The sequence below is a fragment of the Orbicella faveolata genome, unplaced genomic scaffold (assembly GCF_042242905.1).
Source record: "Orbicella faveolata isolate gen_17 unplaced genomic scaffold, um_ofav_v1 contig_25, whole genome shotgun sequence".
NCBI lineage: Eukaryota > Metazoa > Cnidaria > Anthozoa > Scleractinia > Merulinidae > Orbicella > Orbicella faveolata.
In genome coordinates this window covers 17,102,079-17,118,456 of record NW_028301553.1, presented here as the reverse complement: position 1 = coordinate 17,118,456, position 16,378 = coordinate 17,102,079, and the positions used below count along the sequence as shown (strand labels likewise).

Sequence of the window (16,378 nt, the reverse complement as noted above, 5' to 3'; positions counted from 1 at the left end):
ATTTCTCAGTGTTGGTTGGCCAGCTCTGAGAGGACTCTTCTGCTGCAAGCATGAATGTCTTACAATTGCCTTTACTTTCTCACTCTTGCTGCTTTTCAAATGCTGCTTCAGCCCGTGGTGGTTTGAGTACTTGTTTAGTTCTGGAACACGTAGCTTTTTAAGCTTGGTTAGATCTTCGCACAACTCAGTCCAAGGATAATCCTCCTCCCTACTTAACTTTGCCATTTCTTCTGCTCTCTTTTTGCTCATGGATGACGTAAGTCATTCCATGAGCTTAGAAGGCAGTCGAATTAGTCGAATGGCACTCACTCACTCACTCGATTCTGATTAATTTATTCATTAAAGTTGGATTAAACCTTTTTTTCTTTTACCTCCCCCTGTAAGTATTGTTTTTGTCCCAAACACTTCTTGGCAAATGTTTGGCTTCTTTTATGGGGGTACTAGAGAGGCGTAAATTTTTGTCCAACAAGATGGCGTAACGCGGCACGGAGGTCGAAGATGATTTTTCGTTCGATCTGTAAACAGGGATTCCCCCGTGGGTTGAAAAAAGGGGAGTTATTACGCTAAGGAACACTAGCTGCGAGATATATACATCGAAATCCTAAAAGCGACGATACTTGCATCGAAATCTTAAAAGCTACGATGTCTATCGACCGTGGTCCGCGGACGAATTGACGGAATCGTTTAAGCTTAAAAATATTTTGCCACCCGGAGGAGGAATGAAATGACGGGAATGCCGTGTCATCTGGAAGCTAAGGTAAGCCTCCTTGTTTTTTCTTCAAAGACTATGCCTATGAGAGCACTTTTGAGTACTAGTAAATATCGGATTCTTTCGTTCAGAAACTGTTCGATTCCGAAAATAGTCACATGACAAAGCACATGGTTTCCTAAACTCTAACGAGCTGTGGTCCGCCATTTCGTGTTATTGTTGGGTGTTGTTTTTACCGTGTTGATTTCTGTCTGTTGGCGATTTTTATTATCGGTGCTATGGATGTAGCTTGTACTAAAAATGCTGATAACAAGTCTCTAGTATATTCGGGGACAAAAGCATAATCGAAACCCTCGACTGGCCGGGGTAATTCGCAAGGCCAGGAGACGTGTAGCTTCGAAGGAGCTTACGTCGAGTTCCCCTCTCGCTGGGACTTAAATACCACAATTGTAGAAAGCGAGATTGAGAGAGAACTGTCAAAACTTATCAAGCAAATGCTGTACAAATGCCAAATAATCTATACCAAATAACAAATGCCAAATACCAAATGCTGAACTGTGACCTATCAGACGAGAAATCGCTGAGACATGAAATACCAAGGAGGAGAGCGAATCTGTTACGGTACTCGAGCAGTATATCGACACATGTATTACAAAACCTAAACTTCAAAATGGAATTCTACTCCAGACGTCAAGTAAGTTTAATTTTCAATGCAGTGGTGATCGTCAATTTTCAAATGTACTCGACAATAACAAAATTCAGCCACGAAATTCAAGAGCAGTGGTAGTCTCATGTGCCGGTGTATGTGCTTCCATCATCTATGTTTAAGGTTATGTTGTGCGGATATACTCGTAATCATTTCTTTGACCAATGCACAAGATCAAAATTTACTGTTTTCCTAAAGAAGTGTTTTATTAGATGTAAGCTTCATTTTTTGTTTTTCGACTGAGGACAGTGAAGCATAAAAAGTCACCTTCGTTTTGTATTTATACTGAAAACAATATTTACAAAACAATAAGGCAGCTCCATGTTAAAACTTATCATTTATCTAGCAGAATCATATCACATAGTGGAGATGCTGAATTAAATCCAGGGCCTTCAGATCTAGAACAGACTTGTAATCCCTTGTGTAGTTCATCACTTAGAAATTCTGCATCTCAATTAGAAACAAGATTGTCTCACGTAGGTAGAACTGCAGTTGAGGTTGGAGGAGGTGGTGATTGCTTTTTTAGAGCTGTATCGCATCAACTTTATGGCAATCCTAATAATCATTTTTATGTGCGCAGTGTTGGTGTTCAGTATTTAGTGTATAACCCTGAACAATTTATAGAGAGTAACACTGAGCATTCTTGGCAAGATTATTTACAAAGAATGTCAAATCAGGGAACATGGGCTGATGCAATCATAATTCAAGCAGTTGCTAACTGCCTTAACTTATCAATTCATATTACTGAGTCAAATCCAGTCTTTTCTCCTGTTACTGTTGTTGAACCAATAAATGTGACAGCTGACAGCCTAAGAATTTACATGGGGCATGGAGATGAAATTCATTATGTTTCCACAAGTGAGATGCAAAGGAGATACAGTAATAGTGAAACAAATAAAGACAAACAAAACCAAGGTACCCAAAAACGGAAATTGAACCTGGAACATGTGAGGGAAACTAAGCGAAAGTCCTTTCGAAAACGAAAAGCAGCTAACCCGGAGCATATAAGGGAAATTAACAAGCAGTCGGTTAGAAAACGAAAACTAAACAACCCAGAGCATGTCAGAGAAATTAATAAGGAATCCGTTCAAAAACGAAAAGCAGATAAGCCAGAGCTTGTAAGCAAAACAAATAAACAGTCTTTCAAAAAAAAAGAAAGCCAATAACCCAGAATACATTAAACAAATCAATAGAAATTCCAAAGAAAAGCTCAAAACAGTGTCAGGTTTCCATACAGCTAATGGAGTTAGTGAAACACTTTTTCATGATCTCCCAAATGTATCACAAGTAACATTTGGCAGTGACAGGTTGCAAGCACAAAAAAACAAAGATACTAATGCAATTTCCTTGATAAATTTGTTTCACAAAAACATTGCACATGGCCCAGAATATGTATGCACTTGTTGTGATCAGTTGTGGTACAAGTCCTCTGTAGTGAAATGTGATGCAAATAAATACAAGTAATGCTCACAAGATGTGGTTAAGTCCTGTATTACTGATTTTCAAAGTGTTAATGACACTGAATGGATTTGCATAACTTGTGATTCAAATCTGAAGAAAGGCAAGTTGCCCAGCTGTTCTAAAGCCAGTAAAATGGGTTTTCTTGACAAGCCTGATATATTAAATTTGACATCTGTAGAAGAGTGACTAATATCACCACGTATACCTTTTATGCAAATCCGTGAGGTGGTCAGTTGTCCATTCATGGAAACATTGTAAATGTCCCAAGTGATGTCATTTCTGCAGTACATTGTCTCCCAAGGCCACTGAGTGAATCACAAACTATTCCTATAAAACTTGAAAGGCGTCTCAGTTATAAGCATCATTATCACTTTCAGAATGTTAGACCTAAGAAAGTATTAGATGCAGCCAAATATCTTGTAGACACAAGTGACTTGTTCAAAGGAGAAGGTATAGAAGTTCAAAATACATGGCTAAATGACATTAATTCTACTAACAATGAGGATTGGCAAGAATTTGTGGAAAACCCTAGTGTCCTAAATCCTATTGATGAAGCCCTTTCAAAGGAAAAAATGGAAGATGTAAGTAATAACAGCATTGCTAACACTGGAGTTGATAGTCAGGACAAAATAGTTGATAATAATGATGACTCATGTGAAGTTGAGGAACGTCCTTCAGGAGTTACAGATACATTACTGCAAGAATCCAACTTAGTAGAAAGTGCAGACAAAATTACTAGTTTTGCACCAGGTGAAAGAAACAAACCATTAGGGATATTCTTGGACAAGGACTCAGAATACCTTTCATTTCCTTCAATATTTTGTGGAAAACGAAGGCCTGACAACAATGAAAGAAAGGTCCCTGTGTCATACAGTACAATTGCAAAGTGGGAATTAAGAAGTCAGGATAGGAGAGCTGCCTTGTCTCTCCCTAATATCTTTTATAAGCTGAAAAAGCTGCAAATCAAGCAAATTCAAGATAGTGCTTGTATTTCACTCAGAAAGTGTAAGACGAAAGGGAAATGTTTCACTGCTGGAGACTTGAAATCTGAAGATTTTCTCAATAAGCTTGTACACCTAGGTGAAGGTTTCAGAGTTTTAAAAAGTGTTCGAGGGTCACCACCTTATTTTGAAAAGTGCAAAAAAGACCTGTTTGCAATGATTCGTCAACTTGGCAACCCAACATGGTTTTGCTCTTTTTCAGCTGCTGAAACAAGGTGGACTCATCTTCTCAAAACCTTAGGTAGAATTGTTGAGAAAAAAAGAGTACATTGATGATGAAATCCAACAAATGACTTGGGAGCAAAAATCAGATCTTATTTAAAAAGATCCTGTGACCTGTGCTAGGAACTTTGACCACATGGTACAGTTGTTTATTCGTGATGTTTTAAAGAGCAGTCTTGCACCTATAGGAGAAATAGCTGATTATTTTTACAGAGTAGAATTTCAGCAAAGAGGAAGCCCACATATTCATGGACTGTTTTGGATAAAGGATGCACCACAGTATGAAAAAGATTCCAATGAAGAGGTTGTTGCATTTGTTGATAAATTTATAATCTGCCACAAGCCAAACAGTTCAAGTGAAATGGAAAATCTTGTCAATTTGCAAATGCACAGACATGCCAAAACTTGCAAGAGATCAGGGAATAACGTATGTCAATTTAACTTTCCATTGCCACCAATGCCCAGGACAATTATACTGAAACCACTTGAGGAGTCCTATCATGATGAGAAGGAGAGTAAACTTATAAAAGAAAATTCCGATAAAATTAAACAGGTTCTTGACAGCATGAAATATGGTGAAAATATAAGCTTTGAAGATTTCCTGAAAAAGTTAGGATTAACTGAAGAAAGTTATCTCTTAGCTATCAGGAACACAATAAAGCGTGACACATTATTTCTTGAAAGATCACTATCAGAAATAAGGATCAACAATGACAATACTCACTTACTCCAAGCCTGGCAAGCAAACATGGACATACAATATGTGTTAGATCCTTATGCATGTGCTACAGACATACTGTCTTACATTACAAAAGGCCAGCGAGGTATGAGCAGACTTCTAGAAAAAGCATCCAAGACGCAAAGGCAGGTAATAAAGACATTGCAAATAGAGTTAGACATACCAGAAACAAATTTCTCAATGCGGTTGAAATCAGTGCTCAAGAAGCAGTTTATCTTGTATTACAAGTACCTCTAAGATGTTCATCTCATGATGTTCAGTTCATAAGTACCTCACCTCCAGATGAAAGAACATTCTTAATAAAGAAACTGGAAAAGCTGAAAGAGTTACCTGATAGTTCACATGACAGAGAATCTGATAACATAATAAAGTGGTATCAATGGAGACCAAAACAATTAGAAAATTTTGCCTTGCTGACTTTGTTGTTTGGTTTGAGTGTGTTAAGGACACACAAGATGACACAAATTCTAGTGAGTCATCACTCACACCTTCTGGTGACTTTCTTCCAGAGAGTAATTTTGAGGAAAACACTGATGATGACCCAATTGACACTAATGTTACTGACCCACAATGTAAACTAAATGAATACAAACTGAAAGGGGGCATGAAACTAGTAAAACAAAAGAAGGCTAAAATTATCCGATATGTCAGGTACCATAAAGATAAGGAACCAGAAAAACATTACAGAGAGCAACTGATGCTTTATATACCATGGCAGAAGGAAAGCATAGATTTGATCAAAGACTGTCAAACTTACCAAGAGAGATTTGAGCAGGTTAAGGATGAAGTTATCAGTAATAGGCATCAGTATGAATACCATTCAGAAATACTAGATAAAGCAATGGAGGATATGAATAATGCTGAATGTGACAACTTTGACAATGTCGCTCCAAATGCAGAGCATATCAATCAGCAGGACTGTACTGTTAAAGACAAGCCTAGTGAACTATTTGGTTACTTTGACCCCGGCAAAAACAAGCAGCATAGCCAGTATGATTTGCTTGATGATATTGGAATTTTCCCCAGAAGTAATGATCAGGAAGAACTTGTTGTAAAGCGCATGTCTGATAACGATTATCGAAGACTTGTCCACTCTTTGAATGAAAAACAAAGACAGTTTTTTTTATCACGTCTTACATTCAATTAAAACAAAAGATGATCCTCTAAGATTATTCTTAAGTGTAGGTGCTGGAGTTGGCAAAAGTACTGTTACAAATGCATTGTATGAAGCTCTGATCAGATTTCTAAATAGCATCGCTGGGGAAAATCCAGATGATGTGAAAGTTGTCAAGACTGCCCCTACTGGTAAAGCAGCATTCAGTATAAAAGGCAATACACTACATGCTGCTTTTAAGATACCTGCCAATAGAGGATTTGAGTATTGTGCACTGGACAGTGACAGACTGAATACTATTAGAACAAAGCTAAAGAAACTTAGGGTGATATTTATCGATGAGATTTCTATGGTTGGAAGTGGTATGTTCAACTTTTTGAACTTAAGGTTGCAATAAATTATGGGAACTAATGAACCGTTTGGTGGAATAAGCTTGGTAACTGTTGGAGATCTTTTCCAGCTTAAGCCAGTTTTTGATAAGTGGATCTTTGAAAATTCCCAATCTGGCTATGATGAATTTGCAACTAACATTTGGACAGAGTACTTCACCCTCTTTGAATTGACAGAAATAATGAGACAAAAAGATGACAAAGAATTTGCTCAGCTACTCAATCGCTTGAGAGAGGGAAATCACTCTGAAGATGATATATCCATTTTGAAACAACAACTTCTGAATGTATGGCCTGAACAAGATAATTATCCTATGAACATGGCACATTTATTTACTACAAATGCATCAGTAGATGCTCACAACAATGCTCTGTATACCCTCTCCAAAGCTGATAAAGCTCAGATTAAGGCTGTGGACATTATACATGTAGTTGGGGACATTTCTGATGACCTCAAGAAACAAATGAAAAACAAAATCCCAGATGATCCAACAAAGACAATGGGTTTATATTCGCTAGTGTCGGTATCAACTGCAGCGAAATATGACTTGACAACTAATATTGATGTGACTGATGGACTCACCAATGGTGCAAAGTGTGTCGTAGAAAACATAGACTACAGAGTTGAAAATTCACCGGACGAAGTATTATCTGGGTCTCTTTTCCACATCCTGACATAGGCAGAAACCAGTGCAGAGAAAATGCACATTTGCACAATGCAACTATAGATAGAAATTGGACACCAGTATTGGAGGTAACAAGACAATTTCGAGTCAAATTCTCCGGCGCCAATTTCTGCTTAGACCTGCTGCTGCCAAGACTATTCACCGTTGTCAAGGCAACACATTAAATGAGGCAGTTGTTGATTTTCCAGCGTCCACAAGAGAGCACATGCATTATGTTGGCTTGAGCCATGTACGAAACAGCTCTTCACTGCATATTCTTAATTTGAATGAAAACAAAATAAAGGTTACTGAGAAGGTTAAAAGTGAAATGAGCAGACTAAGAACACAAGCAAGCCTTGTGCCTTTAGCAGTGTCAAAGACTGACAATTTACCCCAAACAAAAACAATCTTGTTTCAGAATGTTAGATCTCTCCACCTCCACATAGATGATGTGCGAAGTGATTACAACATTCAAAAAGCTGATGTCAACATTTTTGTGGAATCAAAACTTTGCTTGTCAGATAGAGATGATACATATCAGCTTCGTGAATTTACTCTTTACAGAAAACACTTTAGTCAGTCTAACATAAGAACTTGCTATGGAACTGCTGTGTACATTAAGAATGATTTGAATTGTACTAAAATTCCATACAGATGTAACTTTAATAAATTGGAAATTACTGTTACAGTTTTAAGCCAACCAATTCCAAATATTCATGTCATTGGTATCTACCGCCCGAAAAACTAAAGTTACAATTTCACAGTTAATTGATGCTCTTACACATCTTCACAACTCGGTATTAATAGAACCTACAATTCCAACTGTACTGCTTGGGGATTTCAATATTGATCTAATGCAGGCAAACACAGAACAAAAAGCTCTAACAAAATATCTTACAACAGACAAAGGATACACTCAGTTGATTAACCAGTATACTACTGACTACCGTACACAGATAGATCATGTTTATACAAATGTACCACAATGTGTACAATCAGCAGGTACCCTGGAGTCTTACTACAGTGATCATAAGCCTATTTATATTTCAATGAAAGATGTCTGAATATTTGGTAAAAAAAATTCACCATGTGTATCATATGAGATCATTATAATTATATTTAATTTAGCTAAATATAAAACTTTACATACCAAATAAATATCTAAATGTAACAAGCAACTATTTGAATCACATATAGAAAACAGTCACAACATTTATTGGCAGAAACAAAGAATGGTTTGGATTTCCTGTGCTTTTCATGTTCTCAGATTCCTAGTCCTCATAGAGATTCAAAATTTTGTCATGTAACTCTACCAGAATTTGCAGATTCTGTACATAAGAATAAATTTTTCAGGTCAAAGAGATTATTTAGGTCCAATATTTCTTGAGGAAAGCATACCATTTATAACTGGCTTTTCCTTTCTTAAACCCTTTCCAGAAAAGCAAGAAATATCACTTGGACACCACATTTAGGTAAGTAGCTTATTTTTATTGGGGGTTGGGGAGGGGGGGTGGGGGGGGGGGAGGGGAAAGGGGAAAGGGCAGCAAATTAAAGATATACATGTATCATTTTTCTGCATTCATTTTCATACCCTTTTAAAATATGTGACTATTATCTTTATTGTGTATTGCAGGTGAAGCAAGTTGTACTATTGTGCAGATGCATATAACCCAGATGAACACTGCAATAACAAATATGGTATAATATGCAAGTGACAGTAAGCAGATGTTAATATTAACAACACCATTACTGGTGGTATACATGTTTACCAGCTGCAAAAAATAATTTCAAAAGACTTCATAGAAACTGGCTTTAACAACACAAACTTGTCATCCTTAAGACTTCATGGAATTAATCTGAGAATTACAGGTGGATGTAAAATACTCCTGCTTACAAAGAGAGTTGCTTTCAACGCTTGTGTTAGCTGCCACTTGAGCTGTTGAAACTCATTCTTTGCAAAAGACATGGTTACAAGCATATAAAATGGCTCTCCAAACTGCACTTATAATTACACAGTTGGAAACACTTTGGAACTTCATCCTTGTACGTTGATTAAAGTCAAGAATGTCAACAAGTAAAATCCACCTGAAGTCACTACATGCGTCAAAACTGAACTCAGAAATGAACCTATAGCTTTGCAGTGGAATAGAGAAATACAACTTCAACTTAAAATTAGCAGCGCCATATAATATCCATATGCATGAACATGTACATGTACATGTAGAGTAACATCAGTCCTTCATATTAGGACTGTAATTAAATGAAACTACTAGACCCCATCATAAAGAAACACAAAAATAGAATGTGTTAATCTGTCTATATTAATTAAATACAAATCTTGCAATGTTTATTTCAAGTATAAGCTATCCTAACTTTTTCAGCTTATACCTGTTGAATTCTCATTCAATTCTTAAAATGGTTACCTTGCTGTACTTCTACTACATGTGTGTCCTGCTGCTGTAAAGAGTATGTTACTTATAACTCAGCAAAAAATTGATAACCTGCATGTATAGGAGACTGTTGGCTAAAATGTCTCCTCTTAGCTTTTATGTGCTACGTTATGGTGGTCAGTATTTCAATGTTCCTAATAAAAGGAGTGTTCATCTTGATCTTTGTTGTTGAACTCTCTTGAAATCTTTTTCAAGTGTGTAATAATAATTATTTATTAAAAATGATTTTACCAGAGAACGAATTCAGCCACCTAAAGGGTGTCAATAAGCAACCATATTTGGACATCGGCACCTATGCATCACATTTGACCAACAGATGTTTATTTTCCTGTTTTTCACTCTTCTCTTTTTATTCTACTACCTTTTCTACATTCATCCAATAGGTCATTTCCGCGTTGCCTTTTGCCTCTGTGTCAAAATGAGTCTAAATGCGAAACCATTCATATGACTTCCACCTACAGGTTCATTTTTCATGCCAATCAAACTCAGGTTTCCCACGAAGAATCGTTGTGAAACAAAAGCACAAGGAAACGTTCATCCATGAGCTGCCTCACAGGGGCCTTTGATTCCTTTTAAATTCCAGCACTTCAAGATGCTGAAGATAATCCACCACAAACTTCGATTTGACAATAAACCTATCTGCAAATAGAGCAACGCTCTCTGGGTCAGATAAAACCAGCCTGCCACTTCCATGCTCTGTCTTCTTTATATTGTTAATCCAATCGGGGAAAGAGCGCATTACTACATGAGCATCATGAAAGAGGCTCATTCCAAAATGCGCAATAATGGCGAAAGCGACGAGTCGTTTAAGAAAAGGTTTACAGCTGAACGATCCAGGCAGTTTGACATCTTACATGCAAAAGAAGCAATTTTTCTAGGTGCGGATGGCTGTTCAGAAAGGGCGAGTGAGTTTTCCATGCAAGGGTACCAGTTGAAGCCCAGTGATGGAAGAAAACTGAACTTCTCCATCAAAGAGCACAGAGCAATGGTGGAAAAGTTGAATGTCATATTGAAAGATGTAAAGGAACACGATTCCACACTCTTTCAGTCCAATGGGCTTGCTTTAAAGCAGGGCGAAGAATTTGCCCACAGTTTTAATGTAAAACAGATCAAATGTACAGAAGCTAAGTTGACGAAGGTCACGCAGGACATGGAAGCACTAGAAAATAAGAAGAGCAATTATAACAGCATATTCAAAGGCATACTCAAACAGCATATCAACAAAAGGAGAAGGAAAAAAGAAAACCGCAGAAAGTCAAATGAAAGAAAGAGGAAGCGGACTGAAAACAACGTCCAACGAATTTATGGAATCTGTGTTGGAAACCCGCTAGGAAATGATCTTCCACAATGCCTTTTGTACCCTCCTAGAACGGCCGTCCCGGAAGAGTGTCTTAAAGTTGAGGATGTTGCCACGTCGATATTTAGAAGAGATGGGCCATACATCGCACAGCTCTTGGAAGGGAATTATTTCACCAATGCTGCAAGAAGCAGAATCACCACCAACCTTGAGCGGGAAGTCAGAGATTATGTTTACACCTTCATGTACCCTGAAGAGTACACTCTGACGGAAAGCATTGCTGCTTCTTGCAGCATTGGTGAAAGAGACTCCCATAGCAGCACAAGCGGCGACGAAGAACTCGACGACAGCGGAGATGAAGATGAGTGCCAGTGAAAGTTGCATTCGAAAATAACAGTGTTAAATACTTCTTTTCAGTAGCTACAAATCCTTTTTGTCGCCAAACGTTTTTTTAAAGCAGAAGGAAAGTTTGTAATAAATTTATATCCTACCTTCTATGTTTATTCTATAGCAATTTTTTTGATATTCAAACATTATGCCATTTAAAGTTTTACTAAAATATTTCACGTGACCCCCCCTTTTTCCCTTATTTTTTTGGGATGGCCCTCCCTCGAAAGCCATTTTTTTTCGCATGCCCCCCCCCCCAAATCCCACCAGCCCCCCCTACCTTATAAAAAATGAACGGTCCCTAAGAAGGAAACCTCATTAACCAACGGCGGCTCGTATAATGACTTTCCTTGTAACTCCGACAGGAACTGATACATAACCTTTTCTATTGACAATAGCGAAAAGCAAAGTTTACTACTTCTTCCAAATAATAAATAAACCTAATGAATGGATCTTGATTTTCTCTGCCTGACACTGATTACTCTACATGGTCATGCTGTTTTAGCTGGCGTCGTTCAAGATAATTTTCTAAACTGGATTACATTTTTGTGACCATTTTGAACCAATACTCCTCCCCGACCCTTTGTAGCATGACGAACTGTCAGTGACGTCACAAGATCATTGTTAAGGTAGATACTGACGCTTTTATCCGGACTGACTTCAACACGAACAGTGAACCAAACTCCGCCGCTTGGACCGCCATTTGGGCAGGAGGCCTTCTTGTTCTTAACCGGACTTCCGTTTAAAACGTAACCAAGCTGATAGCAAGTGTCTTGCCTGTGAGGCCTAAATAAATCAAAGGGAAGGAAAAAAGTTTTTCATTCTTGTAATACTTGAAAATCTAATTACACCATAATTTACCGCGCTCTTAGACGACGAAGTTTAGAGCTAGTGAAATCGTCCTGGCTGGAAATTTAATAACAACCAGTGCAAAAACACAATCTTTTCAAAACGGCATTTTCGGCTGAAGGGCTGGCCTTAGATCATAAAGCAAATTATCCAGAATCGACTTCTGTCGGTTAAAATTCGTTTCTGAAGAAACCGCTATGTCTGTCAGACATATCACCTGTGCAAATGTAACTGAATTTATGATTTGAATGTAAGAATTTCATAACAAAATACGTAATAGCTGTGATAACGAAAGCAACGGACAGTAGATGTCAGTGAGTCCAATTATTATATACTCCAGCTACGCTCTTAAACAAGATTGGCCGATAAATCACAGAATAAATCACCATTTGCTGAACTCGTATAATTAAACGAGGTAACACACCAGGTTTTCCTGGCTTTCCCTAAGCAACAAACCTGAAGTAAACAAAATCAAAATTGTTTCCGTCAATTTAACAAATAGATTCCATGTTGCCGTGCGTCTGTTCAGTAATAGATCACAGATGACGTCAAAATGTGGTAAGAACGAAAAAGTGGCACACGAGGCGATAGCCGAGTGTGTCACTGATGTTCTTACCACATTTTGATGTCTTCTGTGATCTATTACTGAACAGACGCACGGCAACATGAAATCTATTTGTTTTATATAATAACGAAACAAACTACTACAGATAAATCTTTTTTTTATTTCAAGTTCTTTCAGCATAACTCGAAAGCCGGCCTCTGCCCACTTTGGCGAACACGAAAAAGCCATTTGACGTAATCTATTGTCTATACTAATTGAAGCAATCTCATTGGTTGCTATGCGTAGCAAAGAATTTTGATTGTTCCAGGAGAATCACGCCACTGTCAAACTTGACTCGAGCGTCGCTTCTCGTGGAATGAAAACTTACAGCGAAAGCAGAATTGAGCTGCGAAATCTTCAAATCTTAAAGAAAATCATGGATAAGTCAAGTCAGGTTTTGTCATTAGAGCAGCCCTGTGAGCCGAAAAGGCTTGGATGTTGCTTCGAATATTGCAGGAGTTGAAAAACTACGCTCGGAAAACTTGCGGTTGTGGTCAATCTGGAGGCCATTCGATTCGAGTTTTGAATGAAAGGAACGTTAGTGATGGTGGAAATTTGTGTCCTCTGTGGTTGGTGATTCTCAAATCAGTGTGAAATAGTGTCGGAGACACCTTTTAGCCGCGATACAGTTGGCCGTGAGCTGTAGTGAGCTATACTTTGCTCGCTGCTGTGCCCTGAAACGGACCGGAACATTCGCATCGGAAAGCAAGGTTATGTGTTTATTTTCACTGATTTTAATTAAGAAGTGGTTTTGATGTTTCATTCCAGACAATCACTGTGTCAACAATTATTTTGAGACTTAGAAAAGTTCAATGTTTTAAATAAATGAATCTCATAATCATTTTGTTTATTGGGTCGAGACAAAGCAATGGTTCTCGGCCTACCAAGAGACCAATTTTGTGTTTGGTTTAGTCTCGCTCGACTGCCGACTGAGACTGCTTGAGTATTTTTTCCGAGTCATTTTATAAAACAGAAACGGCTTTGTCGTTCTTCTTCCTGCTAGACTATGCTTCTAGTACCTGTTCAATGCCTGGACAAGACCTTCTTGTACCTTAGCTTTTGCCCAGTCATGTAAAATATTATCTAAATTCTCAAAACTTTCCGCCATTTTAAAACACAGAGGGAAAAACTTTGAAATGATGACGTCAATCGTGCGTCTGTCCTCTAATAGATCATAGGCGAGAACCAATCAAAATGCGAGAATAACTCGGGTTATTATATAAAACGTTGTAGATCAGTCCAGGGTGTCCAAAATTCACGCCATCCTGTCCGATCACATTCATCAGTTCAACTGTTATCGTGTATTGTTTTCCAACATTGAATTGCTCCTCGGGAAGAACGAGGCAGAATTTGGGGGGTTGGTCATGATTGGCGTTCACTTCATGGCTGTTTGTAGGTTGTGATCTGGTCAGACTGACGCAGCCTACCGTTGGCGGAAGTACAGCTGTTAAGACAAGGAATAATAACAGTTAGCGATTTTTATAACTAAACCAGAGGATAGCATTCTTCATGCCTTCTTTTAGGCTACTCGAATGATAATAGGCAACTAAGTAATAATGATATTTTACCTTGTTCACAGTATCTTCCAGTCCACCAAGCTGAATTGCACAAACACGTGAAGTTCATAGGACTGTTTACACTCGTGCCATGGTTGAGACAAGGGTGAACAAGACAGAAATTTGGAACTAAAGGAAAGATTAAAGAATGCTTGCGTTATTTACCGGACATTAAATAATTCCAAAGAGTCACGCTGACTGAGAAAATAGCATGTCCGCTTACTGTTTGTGTGCATGTCACAATGAGCAAGAAGAGAGTTGCCAGATCCCATGGAGTTCAACCAGTATGTGCCGCTGAACGCTCGTCCTCCTTCACTGGCTTTGATCTCTGTACAGGAATAGGCAGGCAACTCGGGAATGGAGCCGAGGGGCACTAGCAATGAAGCAGTTCTCTTTAAAAGGGAATACGCAAAAAATAAATCATCATTGTTCCTCTTGATCTTAAGTTGTAAAAGCTCGAGCGGAACTTTGACTGTAGAAGCAGAAAATACTGTAGGAAGTTACACTAGTGTTACCATGACTCCAAAGAAACGCACAATGTTCTTTCTTAAACCACAGCTCAAGAAAAAGAGAAAAGTATCGTCTTTGCCCGCCAATTGCTCCCACTATCATTATGTCTAAAGCTCGTGCTAGTTTCTTCTTAGGAAGAGGTCCTAAAATATTGCTATACTTTGCCCTCTTAAAAGGGCCTAGTCATATGAGCCCGGTTGACTGAGATCTTGCCTCTCTCCTATTGCCTTTAAACAAATTTCGATGTGTTCACATGAGAAGGTGGGCGAGCCTATATAGTTACCGAAATATCGGTTTAATCTCTACAACCAAGATCTCGCCAACCTTCCAGTATAAACACCCCAGCCTGGATAACCAGGAAAATATTTTCCTGACAAAATAGCTTTGCTTTCGTAATACTGAAAGCTACGGAAGAGGCCTGCATCATTTTGCCCTGTATGTATTTTCACTTCAGAAGTTTGCGAATTAGCTTCATTAGTAAATTTAACAGGGTAAACAAAGCTGCGACAGTTGCGAACGATACAACTTTGTGTGGCGCCTTTGGTTTTGTTTCTTGAATTTCGATCACGCCGGTCGACCAGGCGGAAATTTCTCATATGAACTGACACACACACAAAAAAAGATCCGTGCCCGCAACCGAGCCAGCCCGGTTACAGAAGAGGCCGTTAGTGTAAGATACAGAAGATGCCACACAAATAAGCCTCAGAAACGGTTAAAATTAGCTAAATTGCTAAATCATCTTGGACGGTGCGTGTAAAGGGCCGGGAAATTGTGACTATTATGCAAATTTGTTGGTTCGTTTCCATTTCTATTCATGATTTCAAATCGAAACTTCCTATTTAAACCTTGCAGACCTTGAAGTTTAAAAACTTGAAGATTAATTCAGCCCTACAGGACGCTGTAATTTACATCGAAATCGAACCGTGACCCTCGTAATGTTTTTTTTCTTTTCTTTTTTTTTTATATCCGACTAGTAATAAAGAGAGTTTCGCCTCCTTCCTTCTTTTTCCTACCAGGGATAAGACAGCTTTGCAATCGGCAAGTGATATTTTTAAATTTTACCTATGACCCAACAAGGTTTACTCAAACTATCCCAGATTTTCTGTATTTTAAAAGCAATCTTGAAAAACAATCATTTATATGGTGTTTTTTTTTTTTTTTCGAACATTGAATTTGATAATCATCAAAGCGCGGTCGAAGCTCGGCCGTTCGCCTAGTCTATACAGTCGACTCCCGATAACTCGAACCTTCAAGGGAAATTGAAGGTTCGAGTTATCGGGAGTTGAGAACAAATGACCAAAAATAAGGAAAAAACGCTGATAGTTTGTCTATTCATGCAGTGTACATTTTAATCACATTTAATTACAGAATAAAGTCAAGTGAAAATAAAACAAACGGAACATAACGTAATGTGAAAGATACAACTTACAAAGGAAAGCAGCAGCGAGAAGTCCAGGAACTGTGAACTGTACAGCGTTTTTAAAGAGAACAATGTCGGGTTACTGGTACAATTAAAGCTCATGCGATTTACATTTTCAAAGTTCACGCGATTTCCTTTTTCTATTCATGCAGTGTACATTTTAATCAAATTTAATTGTACAGTATAGGGAAGCCGAGTGAAAATGGAACAAAACAATTCTTAATTTGGTATAAACTCTACTCGTGTTTTGTGTAATGTAAAAGAAGGAAAAAGTTCAAACGGCTGCTTCAAAATGAATT

The 16,378-nt window shown here is 38.1% G+C and overlaps 1 protein-coding gene and 1 pseudogene across 2 annotated transcripts; one reads left to right on the top strand and one right to left on the bottom strand.

The window, feature by feature from the left end:
• Positions 1-329: 329 nt before the first annotated feature.
• Positions 330-7,884, top strand: LOC149109189 (uncharacterized; annotated as a pseudogene). Its single transcript, XR_016208477.1, has 2 exons — positions 330-757; positions 4,080-7,884. The product of XR_016208477.1 is annotated as an uncharacterized LOC149109189 (transcript).
• A 2,147-nt stretch (positions 7,885-10,031) lies between these two features.
• On the bottom strand, positions 10,032-14,628 carry LOC149109188 (putative skeletal organic matrix protein 7). The gene is made up of 4 exons (XM_089294598.1): positions 14,162-14,628; positions 13,778-14,037; positions 12,414-12,445; positions 10,032-11,926 (listed from the first exon to the last, which is right to left on the bottom strand). The coding sequence occupies exons 1-4, from the start codon at positions 14,217-14,219 to the stop codon at positions 11,656-11,658; spliced, it is 621 nt and encodes a 206-aa protein (XP_089150724.1). The 5' UTR covers positions 14,220-14,628; the 3' UTR covers positions 10,032-11,655.
• Between the last annotated feature and the right edge of the window lie 1,750 nt (positions 14,629-16,378).